Raw genomic sequence first — 14,773 nt, 5'->3', positions numbered from 1 at the left:
TTGAAGGTTTCTTAATTATAGAAGAAATCGTGTGTCCTTGGAAATTCTAAGGTTTTCGGTTGTTGGACATGGTTCTTCTGGGAATAAATAAAATCTAAAGTGAAATATATGTAAGTACTAAAATGTGATTAAGGTAATAAAAATAGGTGAGAACAATTGTGTAGTTTGGCTTAGAAAAACTTGTAAGTAGGCCGGGCGCGGTGGCTCAAGCCTGTAATCCCAGCACTTTGGGAGGCCGAGACGGGCGGATCACGAGGTCAGGAGATCGAGACCATCCTGGCTAACACGGTGAAACCCCGTCTCTACTAAAAAATACAAGAAAATTAGCCGGGCGAGGTGGCGGGCGCCTGTAGTCCCAGCTACTCGGGAGGCTGAGGCAGGAGAATGGCGTGAACCCATGGGGGCGGAGCTTGCAGTGAGCCGAGATCGCGCCACTGCACTCCAGCCTGGGGCACAGTGCAAGACTCCGTCTCAAAAAAAAAAAAAAAAAAAGAAAAACTTGTAAGTAGTGGAGAAATGAACAACAGTCTGATGAAAACGTTCAGTTACCAGTAAGGTTGGTAGTAGGATTGGGAAGAAATAAAAGATTGTAACATGAATAATTTAGTTTTTTGTTTCACATTTTTACTTTTCTTTCAAATAGTACATTTGGGAGCAGTTGGCTTCTGGTTTTAAACACAAGAATTTTCGATCTCGAGAAGGCGTGTGTCTGTGTCTTATTGAAACCTTAAACATGTGAGTTTTATGATTACTGAAAATAACTGTCTTTTTTTTTATTTCTCTAAAAAAACCTCAGTTCACAAAGTCAAGGAAAGCTATGGTAATAACACATTTAAAATTGTTATTAAAGCATATAACTTTTTATTTGATACCTTTACTGTTCATTTTTTGTGTATGTTATCTTTCATGTTCTGAATTTTTCAGTTATGTCAGTAATAAGTGTTTCTCTTTTTTTCTTTAGTATGTAGCCACCCAAAACAGATGGTCATGGAACTGATATGCTGATAACTTAGTATCTATTTCTGTTCTGGATCGAATTTGAAATTTTTTTAAATTCAATGATATTTCACATATTATAGCCATTTCCCATCCCCACCCTCCCCCAGAGCAATGTGGTGGGTACCAGAGTCATAGACCAAGCAAAACTTTCCCCGGTAACTAGACAGTGAGGCTGGTAGCCGTGTGCAGAGTTCTGGCTGCCATAGTTGCCACAGAACTATGACTGATCTGAAAAAGTGCTAGGACTTTTGTTCTTGCGCTGAATTATGTTTTTAGGTTCTATGCAATGTCATAGGTCATAGGTAGTAGCTTTCAACTTTTCCTATAGTGCTACTTCCGTTTCTTAACTATGTTTTCACTTATTTTCTTTTATTACTTTGTAGTCCTTTCTGCCCTCTAGAAGCCTATAAGTGTACTTAGTCTACACAGCTCTTTGTGCTTGGTTTTGGCTCTCCTGCCATAAGCATAAAGATCTTTTAATTTCGTTATTTCATTGGAATGCATTTATATGAGACCCAGAGTCTAAAAAAAATCACAATTTTAAAAGTGAAAACTCTGATTTTCTTAAGTTATTCGTAGGTTGCTAGGTTTAAGAGTGCCATTGTTGAACATTTTAATCTATTGGATTATGTGTTGTCTTCACTCTCAGTTGTGATTATTCAAATTTGCATACTTCACATTGCTTAGAATTATTTTTGCTTATGTCTCATATCCTTCATGTTTTAATGATGTGTGCCCATACTCTCCACCATATTTGTCTTATTGCTACAGACAAGAAGGTATAAGGATATTTTGTTCACTGTTTATTAAAAACAAATTCTCTTTATTTTTTTTCTCAAATTATATTTAGTTTTGGGGCTCAGCCGCTAGTCATCAGCAAGTTGGTACCACATTTGTGTATCCTGTTTGGAGATTCCAACAGTCAGGTAAAATTTTATTTACATTCAAGCATTGACTGATTTTTGGCTACCATTTCTTTTCTAGTCCTCTTATTCTGTTTTTAAAAAAGAAGAGAGGGTGGAGGGGGTTGCTGAAATGAAGATTTTACTTCATTAAAAAAATCCATCAAAGTTAGTTTTTAAAAACATTATATTCATGAAAGTTGCTTATGTTTGTCAGTTGTTTGGCTAGTAGTAAGGACAGATGGGACTTAAAGGTTAGTTTTGAGTGTGAGAGACTGAGTAACAAAGAGCTTAGATTCCCTGCTACAGTCTACCTGTATGTTAACTGTGGGACAGATTGTCAGCTTCCTTTGGTTATTGCTGAAATTGGCTGCATAACATTTTGCAGTTGTAAGAACCCTACTTAACAGAGAGGATTTATATCAGTGGTATATCAGTTGTTAGAAACTTTTTTATCTGAGCTGTCTATACCAGTAGGCCCCAGTCTTTTTGGCACCAGGGACTAGTTTTGTGGAAGACAGTTTTTCCATGGGAGGGTAGGGATGGTTTCGGGATGAAACTGTTCCACCTCAGGTCATCAGGTATTAGTTAGATTCTCATAAGGAGTGTGCGACCTAGATCCCCTCGCATGCACAGTTCACAATAGGGTTTGTGCTCCTATGAGAATCTAATGCTGCCTCCGATCTGACAGGAGGTGGAGTTCAGGCGATAAAGCTTGCTTCCCTGTCACTCACCTCCTGCTGTGGTCCTTGAACAGGCTACGAACCCATATGAGTCCATGGTCTGGGGCTTGGGAACCCCTGGTCTATACTATAGGTATGATACAGGAATGTGTTCTGGATCATGTCCCTCATGGTGAACTTGAATCTTGACTGTAACCTTTTTGGCACAGTTTGGCCATTTGGAGTGACCTCGGGAAAGATTTTCCCTCTTTTAGATCTTACCTGCTCCTCAAGAGGTTTGTAGAGAATTCTACTGTCTCTTCAGTTGCTGTTTCACAATGAGCTGTGCAAGGGAACTGGAGCTACCTTTCAAATTCCTGTATTCAGACCACATTCTTTTTTTTTTTCCTTTTAATTGTAGCAAATACAATATAAAATTTACCATTCTAACAGTTTTTAAGTGTAAGTTCAGTGGCATTACATACATTCACATTGTTTTGCAACACCCATCACTGCCATCTAGCTCCGGAACTTCTTCATCCTCCCAGACTGAAACTCTGTACCCGTGAACAGCAGCTCCCCAGTCCCTGGCAGCCCCCCGGTGGCCCCCCATCCCCAGCTCCTGGCAACCACCGTTCTCCTTTCTGCCTTTGTGAATTTGACTGTTCTGTGTACCTCACAGAGGTAGAATGATAGAATATTTGTCCTTTTGTGTCTGGCTTGTTTATTTAGCATAATGTCTTCAAGGTACATCCATCTTGTGGCATGTATCAGAATTTCCTTCCCTTCTGTTTTAGGCTGAATAATATTCCATCGTGTGTATATAGCACATTTTGTTTATCCATTTCTCTGTGGATGGACATTTGGGTTGTTTCCACGTTTGGCTATTGTAAATAATGCTACTGTGAATATTAGTGTAAAAAATATCTGTTTGAGTTCAGGCCGCATTCTTGAAATGCAGTTTTAATACAGGAAAATACATTAACCATGATAATAATTTGTATTAATATAATTATTGGCAGTTGTTTACATAATCGTACTACAGGTAGGGTTTTTTGTTTGTTTGTTTGTTTGTTTGTTTTTGAGACAGAGTTTTGCTCTTGTTGCCCAAGCTGGAGTGCAATGGCGTGATCTTGGCTCACTGCAACCTCCACCTCCCTGGTTCAAGCGATTCTCCTGTCTCAGCCTCTCAAGTAGCTGGGATTACAGGCACGTGCCACCACGCCAGGCTACTTTTTTGTATTTTTAGTAGAAACGAGGTTTCACCATGTTAGCCAGGCTGGCCTCCAACTCCTGACCTCAGGTGATCTACCAGCCTTGGTCTCCCAAAGTGCTGGGATTACAGACGTGAGCCACCGTGCCCGGTCTACAAATAGATTTTTAAAATTTTTTTATTATTATTTTATTTTATTTTATTTTATTTATTTTTTTGAGTTGGAGTCTCGCTCTTTGTCGCCCAGACTGGAGGGCAGTGGCACGATCTCGGCTCACTGCAACCTCTACCTCGGTGGTTCAAGCAATTCCCCTGCCTCAGCCTCCTGAATTACTGGGATTACAGGCGCATGCCACTACGCCCAGCTAATTGTTTTGTATTTTTAGTAGAGGCGGGGTTTCACCATGTTGGCCAGACTGCTCTCAAACTCCTGATGTCAGTCAATCCACCCTCCTTGGCTTCCCAAAGTGCTGGGATTACAGGCATGAGCCACTGCACCCGGCCACAAATAGATTTTTAAAAAGCTTAGCAAGTAACTTTTATTGACAAGTTTCTCCAATTTCTGTAAAATCATCTTTTAGTAGTTTTTTCTAGAAGTATCTTGGCAGGCCCTCTTGGGTTTTTACTGATGACAAACCATATATGCAGGGGTTTAGAGGCATTAAACCCCACTTAGAGCTTCAAGTTGATCTATTAGTGTAATGTTACCTTGAAATGAAGTATTTTATTGTATCATATATAAGTTTCTTAAAAAGTTCTGAATTCTTTGACAGGTGAGAGATGCTGCAATATTGGCTGTAGTGGAGATTTATAGACATGTGGGAGAAAAAGTGAGGATGGATCTTTATAAGAGAGGAATTCCCCCTGCTAGGTAAGTCTTGCTGAATTTGGTTCCTTTTTTTTTCACCACTAGTTTTAAAAGTTTTCATTTTGTTTATTTTAATTATTTATTTATTTTTTTGAGATGGAGTCTTTCTCTTGTTGCCCAGGCTGGAGTGCAATGGCGTGATCTCGGCTCAGTGCAACCTCTGACTTCTGGGTTCAAGTGATTCTCCTGCCTCAGCCTCCCGAGTAGCTGGGATTACAGGTGCATGCCACCATGGCCGGCTAATTTTTTGTATTTTTAGTAGAGACGGGGTTTTTCCATGTTGGTCAGGCTCGTCTCAAACTCTCAACCTCAGGTGATCCACCCACCTCAGCTTCCCCAAGTGCTGGGATTACAGGCATGAGTCATTGCCCCCGGCCTATTTTAATTTCTTTTTTTTTGAGACAGAGTCTTGCTCAGACTGCAGTACAATAGCGCGATCTTGGCTCACTGCAGCCTCTGCATCCTGGGCTCAAGTGATTATCCCATCTCAGCCTCGCGAGTAGCTGGGACTACAGGCATACACCACCACACCTGGCAAATTTTTTGCATTTTTAGTTGAGACAGGGTTTCATCATGTTGACCAGGTGGGTCTGGAACTCCTGACCTCACGTGTTCTGCCCGCCTCAGCTTCCTAAAGTGCTGGGATTAGGCGAGAGCCACTGTACCTAGCCTGTTTATTTTAAATAGGTTCAAATTTTTGAAATTTTTGTTTTGTTTTGTTTGTTTTTGAGACAGGGTCTGGCTCTGTTGCCTAGGCTGTAGTGCAGTGGTACGATCTCCGCTCACTGCAACCTCCACCTCCGGGACTGAAGTCATCCTCTCATCTCAGCCTCCCAAGTAGCTGGGATAACAGACATGTGCCACCACGCCTGGCTACTTTCTGTATTTTTTGTAGAGATAGGGTTTCACCATGTTGCCTAGGCCAGTCTTGAACTCCTGAGCTCAAGTGATCCTCCTGCCTCTGTCTCCCTGGGATTATGGATGTGAGCCACTGCAGCCAGCAGAAATGTTTTAAAATTCAAAAGATACAAAAGGATATGTATGTTATCACCATTTAAAAAGTTCTTAAGATCCTATAATATTTTTTGCCATTGTTTCATTATATATTCATTTATTATTTAGTATGTAATTATGTACCATTATCAGGTGATAATAGTCATTATTTGGGAGATGCTTGAGCAAGGATTTACTAAAAATATTAATTCATTCATCAAGTAAATACTTTAAAAGTATGTACTGTTGAAAGGTACCATACAATTTATTTGATAACAGAAACTGTATGAGAATCAGTTTTTTGTTCTTTGTTTTTGGAGACGGAGTCTCGCTCTGTCGCCCATTCTGGAGTGCAGTGGTGCAATCTCGGCTCATTGCAAGCTCCGCCTCCCGGGTTCATGCCATTCTCCTGCCTCAGCCTCCCGAGTAGCTGGGACTACAGGCGCCCGCCACACCTGGCTAATTTTTTTGTATTTTTAGTAGAGACGGGGTTTCACCGTGTTAACCAGGATGGTCTCGATCTCCTGACCTCGTGATACGCCTGCCTCGGCCTCCCAAAGTGCTGGGATTACAGGCATGAGCCATCGCGCCCGGCCAAGAATCAGTTTTTTAAAAGCTTAATAAGTAACCAATTCTAGGATTCTTACAATTGCAAAATGTTTTATAGCCAATTTCAGCAATAACCAAAGGAAGCTGACAATCTGTCCCACAGTTAACATGCAGGTAGACTGTAGCAGGGAATCTAAGCTCTTTGTTACTCAGTCTGTCACACTCAAGAACTAACCATTAAGTCCCTTCTATCCTTACTTCTAGCCAAACAATTGACAAATTAAAAAAAAAAAAAATTAGTCACTATTCTTAAAACCTACTCTTAAAACATGTTCAAATAAAAAAGAAATCAATAATATATGAGTAGTATGGCATCAGATTGCTAAATAATCTTCTAGTGTATCAGAAAACATTTTTCAATGGCTTTTTTCTTTATTATCAGTTTATATACTTTTATTAAGGATATTCATATTGAAGTTTTTTTTCTTCATAATGAAATTTTAAGGGCATTCACTAAAGGAATTTTTTTAACTTTTTATTAAGGTATTTAGCATTTCAAACAAATACTAAAGGAGGTGGAATAAAATAATGAACCTTCATTTACCTATTACTGGGTTTGAACAATTATCAGTGTGTATCCAGTTTTTTATGTTACATCCTAAACTACTTACCCTTGTGCTGTATTATGTTGAAGCAAGTCCAAGTTATGACATTTCACTTATAAATATTTCAATACATTTTTAAAAGAAAAAAACTTTTGTCAGTCACAACAACAATACCATCAGCACACTCTAAAGTTTTTTTTTCATGTAATTCTATAATATCAAATATGTAGTTAGGGTTCAAATTTCCAGTCGTTTCATAAATACTATAAGTGTGTGTCTTAATCTGTTTTGTGTTGCTGTAAAGGAATATCTGAGGCTGGGTAATTTATAAATAAAAGAGGTTTATTTGGCATGTGATTCTGGGGGCTGTACAAGAAGCATCGGGCCAGCATTTGCTAGGCTTCTGTTGAGGGCGTCTGACTGCTTCCACTCACGGGTGGAAAGCGATGAGGAGGCAGTGTTTGCAGAGATGACCTGGCCTGAGAGGAAGCTAGAGAACAAGAATCAGGCTCTTTATAACAACCAGCTCTCATAGGAACTAACCTAGGGAGAACTCATTCACTCCTCCTTGCCCCAGGGAGAACAGGACATGATTCATGAAGGATCCACACCCATGACCCAAACACCTCCCATTAGGCTTGGAGATCAGATTTCAGCTTGAGGCTTGGAGGGATCAAATTCAAACCATAGTAATATGTATGTGCTTTTAACAGTTTGTTGAATCAGGGTCCAAATAAAGTCTGTATGTTACATTATGTTTTGTTAAGTCTTTTAAAACCTTTATGTACTCCAACACTCTTTTATCCTTGTGTTTTATTTGTTGAATAAGCTGATAGTTTATTCTGTGAAGTTTCCCCCATTCTGGAGTTTGCCAATTCTTTTCCTGTGATATGGTTTAACATATTATTTTCTCTTCATATCCTGTTATTGTGTAGTTAAATCTAGAGATTTCAACAGGTTTTTGTGGGAGGATGTGAGGAAGAGCAAGGCAACTTCGTAGGTGGTGATGTGTTCTAGTATGATGTGTCTCATCATATTTGGTTGTCTCTCTTAGCAGTGGTTGTTTGCCAGTACCAATTATTTGCTGGTAATAAGATTGTCTCAGAAATAAGCTTTTTGTTGACTTGATCATCTATTCATTTTCTACTTCCAGGACTACCAAGAATTCCATTTGAGTAAATTCTACATCATTTTATGGATGAAAGAAAGAAGTGATGTTAACATATGTATTTTGTGTGTATGTGTGTATACATATCTTTACTAAATTTATATTGAAATTATTTTATTCTTTTTTTTTTTTTTTGAGATGGAGTCTCGCTCTGTCACCCAGGCTGGAGTGCAGTGGCGTGCTCTCGGCCCACTGCAATCTCTGCCTCCCAGGTTCAAGCAATTCTCCTGCTTCAGCCTCCTGAGTAGCTGGGATTACAGGCATGTGCCACCATGCCCGGCTAATTTTTGTATTTTTAGTAGAGAGGGGGTTTCACCATGTTGGTCAGGCTGGTCTCAAACTCCTGACTTTGTGATCCGCCTGCCTCCGCCTCCCAAAGTGCTGGGATTACAGGCATGAGCCACTGCACCCAGCTTTATTATTCTTAAATAGATTTTAATTTAATTTTTTTGAGACAAAGTCTCACTCCTGCCCAGGCTGGAGTGCAGTGGTGTGACCATGGTCCACTGCAGCCTCAACCTCTTGGTCCCAAGCAATCCTCCCACTTCAGCCTCCTGAGTAACTGGGACTACAGGTGCACACCACGACACCTGGCTAATTTTTAAAATTTTTTTGTAGAGACAGGGTCTCCCTATGTTGTTCAGGCTGGTCTTTAACTTTTGGGCTCAAATAATTCTCCTGCCTCAGCCTCCCAAAGTTCTGGGATTATAGACATGAACCACCATGCCTGGCTAGACTTTTATTTTTAGAGAATTTTTTGGTTCACAGTAAAATTGAGTGAAGATACAGAGATTTCCCGTATACTCTGTGTCCCTGTACATGCCTAGCCTCTCCCGTTCTCAATATTCCTCAACAGAGTGGTACATTTGTTATAATTGATGAACCTACATTGACATATCATTATCACCCGAAGATTATAGCTTGCACTAGGGTTGACCCTTGGTGTTGTATATTTTATGGGTTTGGACAGATGTATAATGACATGTGTCCACTATTGTAGTATCATACAGAATAGTTTTACTGCCTTAAAATCCATACTGTTTCACCTGTTTATTCCTCCCGCTGGCCTAACCCTTGGCAACATTCTTCTTTTTACTATCTCCATGTAGTTACATTCATACAGTATGTAGCTTTTTCAAATTGGCTCTTTCACTTAGTAATACATATTTTAAGTTTTCTCCATGTCTTTTCATGGCTTGATAGCTCATTTCTTTTTAGGGTTGAAAACTTTTCTATTATCTGGAAGTACCACAGTTTTTCCATTCTACTGTGGGACATCTAATTTGCTTCCTAGTTTTGGCAATTATGAACAAAACTGCTAAAAATGTGAATTTGCAGGCTTTGTGTGGACATACATTTTAGTCTCCTTTGGGTAAATACTAAAGAATGCAATCACTGCATTGCATGGTAAGAGTAAGTTTAATTTTGTAAGAAGTTGCCAGACTGTCTTCCAAAGTGCTTGTACCATTTTGTATTCCCACTAGCAGTGAAGGAGAGTTCCTATTGCTTCACATTCTCACGAGGATTTGATCTTGTCAGTGTTTTGGGTTTTGGCCATTTTAACAAGTATTTGGTGGTATCTTGTTTTAGTTTTGCATTTCCCTGATGACCTATGATTTGGAGTACTTTTTTGTATGCTTGTTTGCCATCTATATATCTTCTCTGGTGAGATGTTTGTTCAGATCTTTTACCCCTATTTAAATTGGATTGTTAACTTTCTTATTGTTGAGTTTTAAGAGTTCTTTGTTTACTTTGGGAAGCAGTCCTTTAACAGATATGTCTTTTGCAAATATTTTTTCCCACTCTGTGGCTTGTCTTATTCTCTTGACAGTATCTTTCAAAGAGAAGAAAGTTTTAATTTTAATGAAGTTCAGCTTATCAGTTATTTCTTTCATGGTTCATGCTTTTGGTGTTATATTTAAAAAGTCATCACCAAACCAAAGGTCAATTAGATTTTCTACTATGATATCTTCTAATCATTTCATAGTTTTGCTTTTTGTATTCTGTGATCCATTTGAATTAATTTTGGGAAAGCATGTAGGTCTGTATCTAGATTCATGTTTTTGTGAATGTCCAGTTGTCTGAGCACAGTTTTTTGAAAAAACTATCTTTTCTTCATTGTATTGACTTTGTCCCTTTTCCAAAGATCATTTTTATCATATTTATGTGGTTCTCTTTCTGGGCGCTCTATTCTGTTCCATTGATCCATTTGTCTCTTCTTTCACTAATACTACACTGCCCGTAGTTTTGTAAGTTAGGTAGCGTCAATCTTCCAACTTTGTTCTTTTCCTTTAATAATGTGTTAGCTATTCTAGGTCTTTTGCCTCTCCCTATAAATTTTAAAATTGCTTTGTTTTTATCCACAAAACAACTTGGCTGGAATATTGATTGGAATTGCATGGAATCCATAGATCAAGTTGGGAAGAACAGACATCTTGAAAATATCAAGCCTTCCTATCCATGACTGTGGAATATATCTCAATTTATTTCTTGTTTTTTGGTTTCTTGCATCAGAGCTTTGTACTTTTCCTCATAAAGTCTTACACTTACTTCGTTAGATTTATACCTTTATGTAGATCTGAATTTTTGACCTGTATCATTTTCCTTCTCTCTAAAGAACTTCTTTGTAACATTTCTTGCAAGCATTACTACTGACAACAAATTCCTTCAATCTTTTTTTGAGAAAGTCTTTATTTCTTCTTTACTTTCAAAGGATAATATTACTGGGTATAGAATTCTAGATTGGTAGAAAAGAAAATCTAAAAAGAATTGTAGATGAGTGTGTTTTTTCTCTCAACACTTTAAATATTTTATTTCACTTTCTTCTTGCTTGCACAAGGAGACATGGGATGTAGTTTTTATCTTTGCTCCTTATAGGTAGTGTTTTCTTCCCCTCTGGTTACTTCAAGAATTTTTTTCTTTATTTTTGATTTACTATAGTTTGAATATGATATGTGTAAGTGTAGTTCTTTTGTCATTTGTTCTGCTTGGTGTTCTCTGAGCTTCCTGGATCTGCAGTTTGGTATCTGACATTAATTTGGGGAAATTCTCAGTGATTATTGTTTCAAGTACTTTTTTTCAAATACTTTTTCTGTTCTGTCTTTCTTGTTCTATTATCCCCATTAACATGTATATTACACCTTTTATAGATGCCCCACAGTTTTTGGATAGTCGCTTCTGTTTTGTTTTCCAATCTCTTTTTTCCTTGCTTTTTCAGTTTTGGAGAATTCTATTGAGATTTCCTCAAGCTCAGAGATACAGCAGTGTGCAGTCTAGTAATAAGCCCAATAAGGACATTCTTTAATTTTATTAAGTTTTTGATCTCCAGCTTTTTTATTTTTATTTTTTTGGTACTTTGTTAGAATTTCTTTCTCTCTTACCCATCTATTTTCTATTTTCTTTTTTTTTTTTTCCTTTTTGGCATGCTGTCTACCTCATTCTTTGGCGCCCTTAGCATATTAATCATAGTTTTTAAAAAATTCCTGGTCTGGTAATTCCAACATATCTTCCATATCTGGGTCTGGTTCTGATACTTGCTCTCTGTTTTTTTTTTTTTTTTTTTTGTCTTTCATAATGCCATGTAATTTTTTTTTTAATATTTGAACATGATGTGACAGGTAAAAGGAACTACTTGAAACAGGCCTTTAGTAATGTGTTGGTAAGGTATGGGGTAGAGGAAGTGTTCTATAGTCCTATGAGTAGGTCTATTTTAGTGAGCCTGTGCCTCTGGATTGTGAACTTCACAAATGTTCCTTAAGTATTTCCCACTCTCCCCTCACTTAGGTGGGACAGGATGGCTAGTTAGAGTGGGCGGGAATCATGTATTTCCCTTTTTTTGGTATGGAAGAGTATAGTAGACTGGAGTTCGGGATTTCCATTTCTCCACTTGGAGAACTAGAGCAGCAGGAGATGGGTATTTTCCTAGGTCAGTTAGGCTCTGATAAAACCCCAGCAGATTAAGTCTAATTAAATAGTTTCACTTAAGGTCAGACATTGTTAAGGAGAACAGAATACTCACATATTTCAAATTGGTTCTTTTTCGGTTCTCCCTGCTGGAAACATGATAGGATTTTGCACTGATACTCACTCTGAAAACCAAGTTGAACTCTTGGAGGTAAAACTCAAAAAGTGTGGTCTCCTCTGCACCACGATGATTGGGTCCCCTGGAGTTTTTGACTCTCAAGAGTTGTCCACTCTGAGCCTCCAGCAATTTGTTAACTACAGGTCAGGTTTTCCTACTCTGACACAGGTTTTCACAGAGTCACAGAGGTTTCTACTGATGGGTTATGCTCTGGTAAGTTGTGATTCTCTGTTTTCATCTCTCCATCTCTTAATTTTTGGTGCAGCTGTTTGCCCTGTGACCTCCCTTTTCTTACAAATGTAAGAAGAGTTGTCGATTTTTTAGTTTGTTTAACTTTTTACTTGTTGTTAGGGCAGAGTAGCAACTTTCCAAGCTTCTTACATATGGAAATCAGAGGGGGGAATTACTTTTTAAAAAAATATTTTAAATGTTTATTCAGGTAGGAACTCCATACAGAAAAGTGCACAAATCATTAGTATACAAATCTATGAATTATAACAAAGTGAGTCCATGCAAGTATCCACCACACAGATGAAGTAGAACATTACAACATCCCAGAAGCCACTTCAAATCCTTTTAAATGTTTACCTCTTCTCTTCCTAAAAGTAACCACAATCCTGACTTCTAACACCATAGTTTAGTTTTGACTGTTTCTGAATTTTATATTAATAGAATCATATACTTCTTTGTGTCTGCCTTCTTTCTGTTAAAAATTATGTTTTTTACGTGTGTGTGTGTGTGTGTGTGTGTGTGTGTGTGTGTGTGTGTTGGGTTGTTGGATCCAGCTACAGTTGTTCATTTTGATAGCCTTATCGTTTTCCATTGTATGAATAGACTATACTTTATGAATTCAAAACTGAAGATGGACATTTGCATTATTTTTCGTTTACGGTTTTTATGAGTATGCTGCTAATAACTTTCTCGTATATGCTTTTTGGTGTACATACTAATTCATTCTTTTGGAATATATCTTAGAGTAGAATTGCTATGTCAGAGGTGATGTTCACATTTAGTTGATATGGACAGTTTTCCAGAGTGCTTGTATTCCATTTATATTCTCACTGGTACTGTTGCAAGTTTCCATTATTCTACATAGTCACCAATATTTTGTATTGTTAGGCTTATTTTCACTAATTTTAGGTTCTTAATGGGTGTGGTGTTTCATTGTGGTCGTAACATGCATTTTTCTGATTACAAATAGAGAGGAGCACGATTTAATCTGTTTATCAGCCATTTGGATGTCTTTTGTAGTGTTCTTTTCAGGCCTCTTGCCCTTTTTTTTTTTTTTAATTGAGTTCTCTTTTTAAAAACTTGATTTGTAGAACTTTTTTATATGTTCTGTGCACAAGCCATTGTCAACGCTATATGCTTCAAGTACCTTCTCTCTCTCTGTGACTAGCTTTTGTACTTTCTTGGTGATACCTTTTGATGTACATAAATTCTTAATTTTAAAGTAGTTCTTAGTCACTTTCTTTATGAGTAGAAATTTCTGTGCCCCGTTTATGAAATCTTTGCTTACCCTAATGTATGAAGACATTCTTGTATGTAATTGTCTTGAAAGTTTTATTCACATTTAGATCTATAATCCACTTGGATTTGTGTGTGTGTTTGTTTTTTGGCAAATACAATGATTAAAGACTTCAGGTAAAAAAATTTTTTCATGTGGATACTCACTTGACTCAGCACTACTTTTTGAAAACATCTTTCTTCGTTTCTTATTTTGTTATAAATTAAGTATGCATATATGTGCTTAGAATTTTTGCATCTATGCTCAAAATGACATTGACCTATAATTTTCCTTTCTTCTTGATTTATATCTTTTGTTAGTAATGTTACTTGTTAGAGGAAACTCTTTATTTGAGTTTCTTCTCATCAGAATTAACCTCATAGGGGTTTTATCATATGCAAGTAGCTAATACTTTAATGTTCTTACTGAAATAGGCCAATGACTTATTACCCCTAGCCGTTCTTACCATTCCTGCCTCCTCTAAGTCGGTAGTCACTTGGCAGATGAAGACTCTGAGACCCAGAGCAGCGACAGCTAGTCAGTAGGAGGTTGATGGCTTCCTGACACCCAGTCCATTGTTCTTTCTTCCATGCTGTGCTTGTGTCATTCTCCCTGGTGATGCTTCTTTAGCAGGTAGTAGGCAATGGAGAAGGACTCTGTGTGGGTACCTGAGCTTTGCTTTTCAGACACGCAGAGTGTTTTCTATTCTTGATGCCTATGGCCTCATTATTTTATGGGTAGTATTTCGAATCCTCAAAATAACAACACATATTAAACAGTTCTTAAACTTTTGTAAGTTAAAGCATAGATTAATTTTGGTTTACACCTTTCTTCAGACTATTGTTCCACTGTTTCCCTTTTTCCACTACCATATATTCTCAAGAGTTTATACTGAATATTACATTCATTTGAAACAAGTATTCTTTTGTTATGGTGATCGAATTCTAACTTTAATTTTTAGAAGGGATAGTTTTGATTCTCAAATATAACTCCCTTTATGGTTTCCAAATTTTCTGTTTGATACAGCCTGCTAAGGTTAAAGTTTGTTTTTGCCCACTCTTAAATTTTTATCAGAACCATTCTTCTTTGTTAAAACAACTAAACTTAAGTATGGTTCATAAAGACATTAAGTCAAATAGTGTTTTTTTTGTTGTTTTTTGGTTTGTTTGTTTGTTTTTTTGAGTTGGAGTCTCGCACTGTCACCGGAGCCGGAGTGCAATGGCATG

The 14,773-nt window shown here is 37.6% G+C and overlaps 1 protein-coding gene across 3 annotated transcripts in view; it reads left to right on the top strand.

Annotated features, from left to right (window-relative positions):
* CLASP2 (cytoplasmic linker associated protein 2) overlaps positions 1 to 14,773 on the top strand; it is a 223,624-nt gene that overhangs the window by 29,468 nt on the left and 179,383 nt on the right. For all 3 annotated transcript variants that reach the window (XM_025375041.1, XM_025375040.1, XM_025375039.1), the window contains exons 4-6: positions 644 to 735; positions 1,850 to 1,925; positions 4,550 to 4,647. In XM_025375041.1, the coding sequence (XP_025230826.1) occupies positions 644 to 735; positions 1,850 to 1,925; positions 4,550 to 4,647 (266 nt within the window). The remainder of the gene's footprint in view (positions 1 to 643; positions 736 to 1,849; positions 1,926 to 4,549; positions 4,648 to 14,773) is intronic.

The sequence above is a fragment of the Theropithecus gelada genome, chromosome 2, assembly GCF_003255815.1.
Source record: "Theropithecus gelada isolate Dixy chromosome 2, Tgel_1.0, whole genome shotgun sequence".
Lineage (NCBI taxonomy): Eukaryota > Metazoa > Chordata > Mammalia > Primates > Cercopithecidae > Theropithecus > Theropithecus gelada.
The sequence above is the reverse complement of the archived record's forward strand: the minus strand, read 5'-3'. Positions and strand labels throughout refer to the sequence as shown.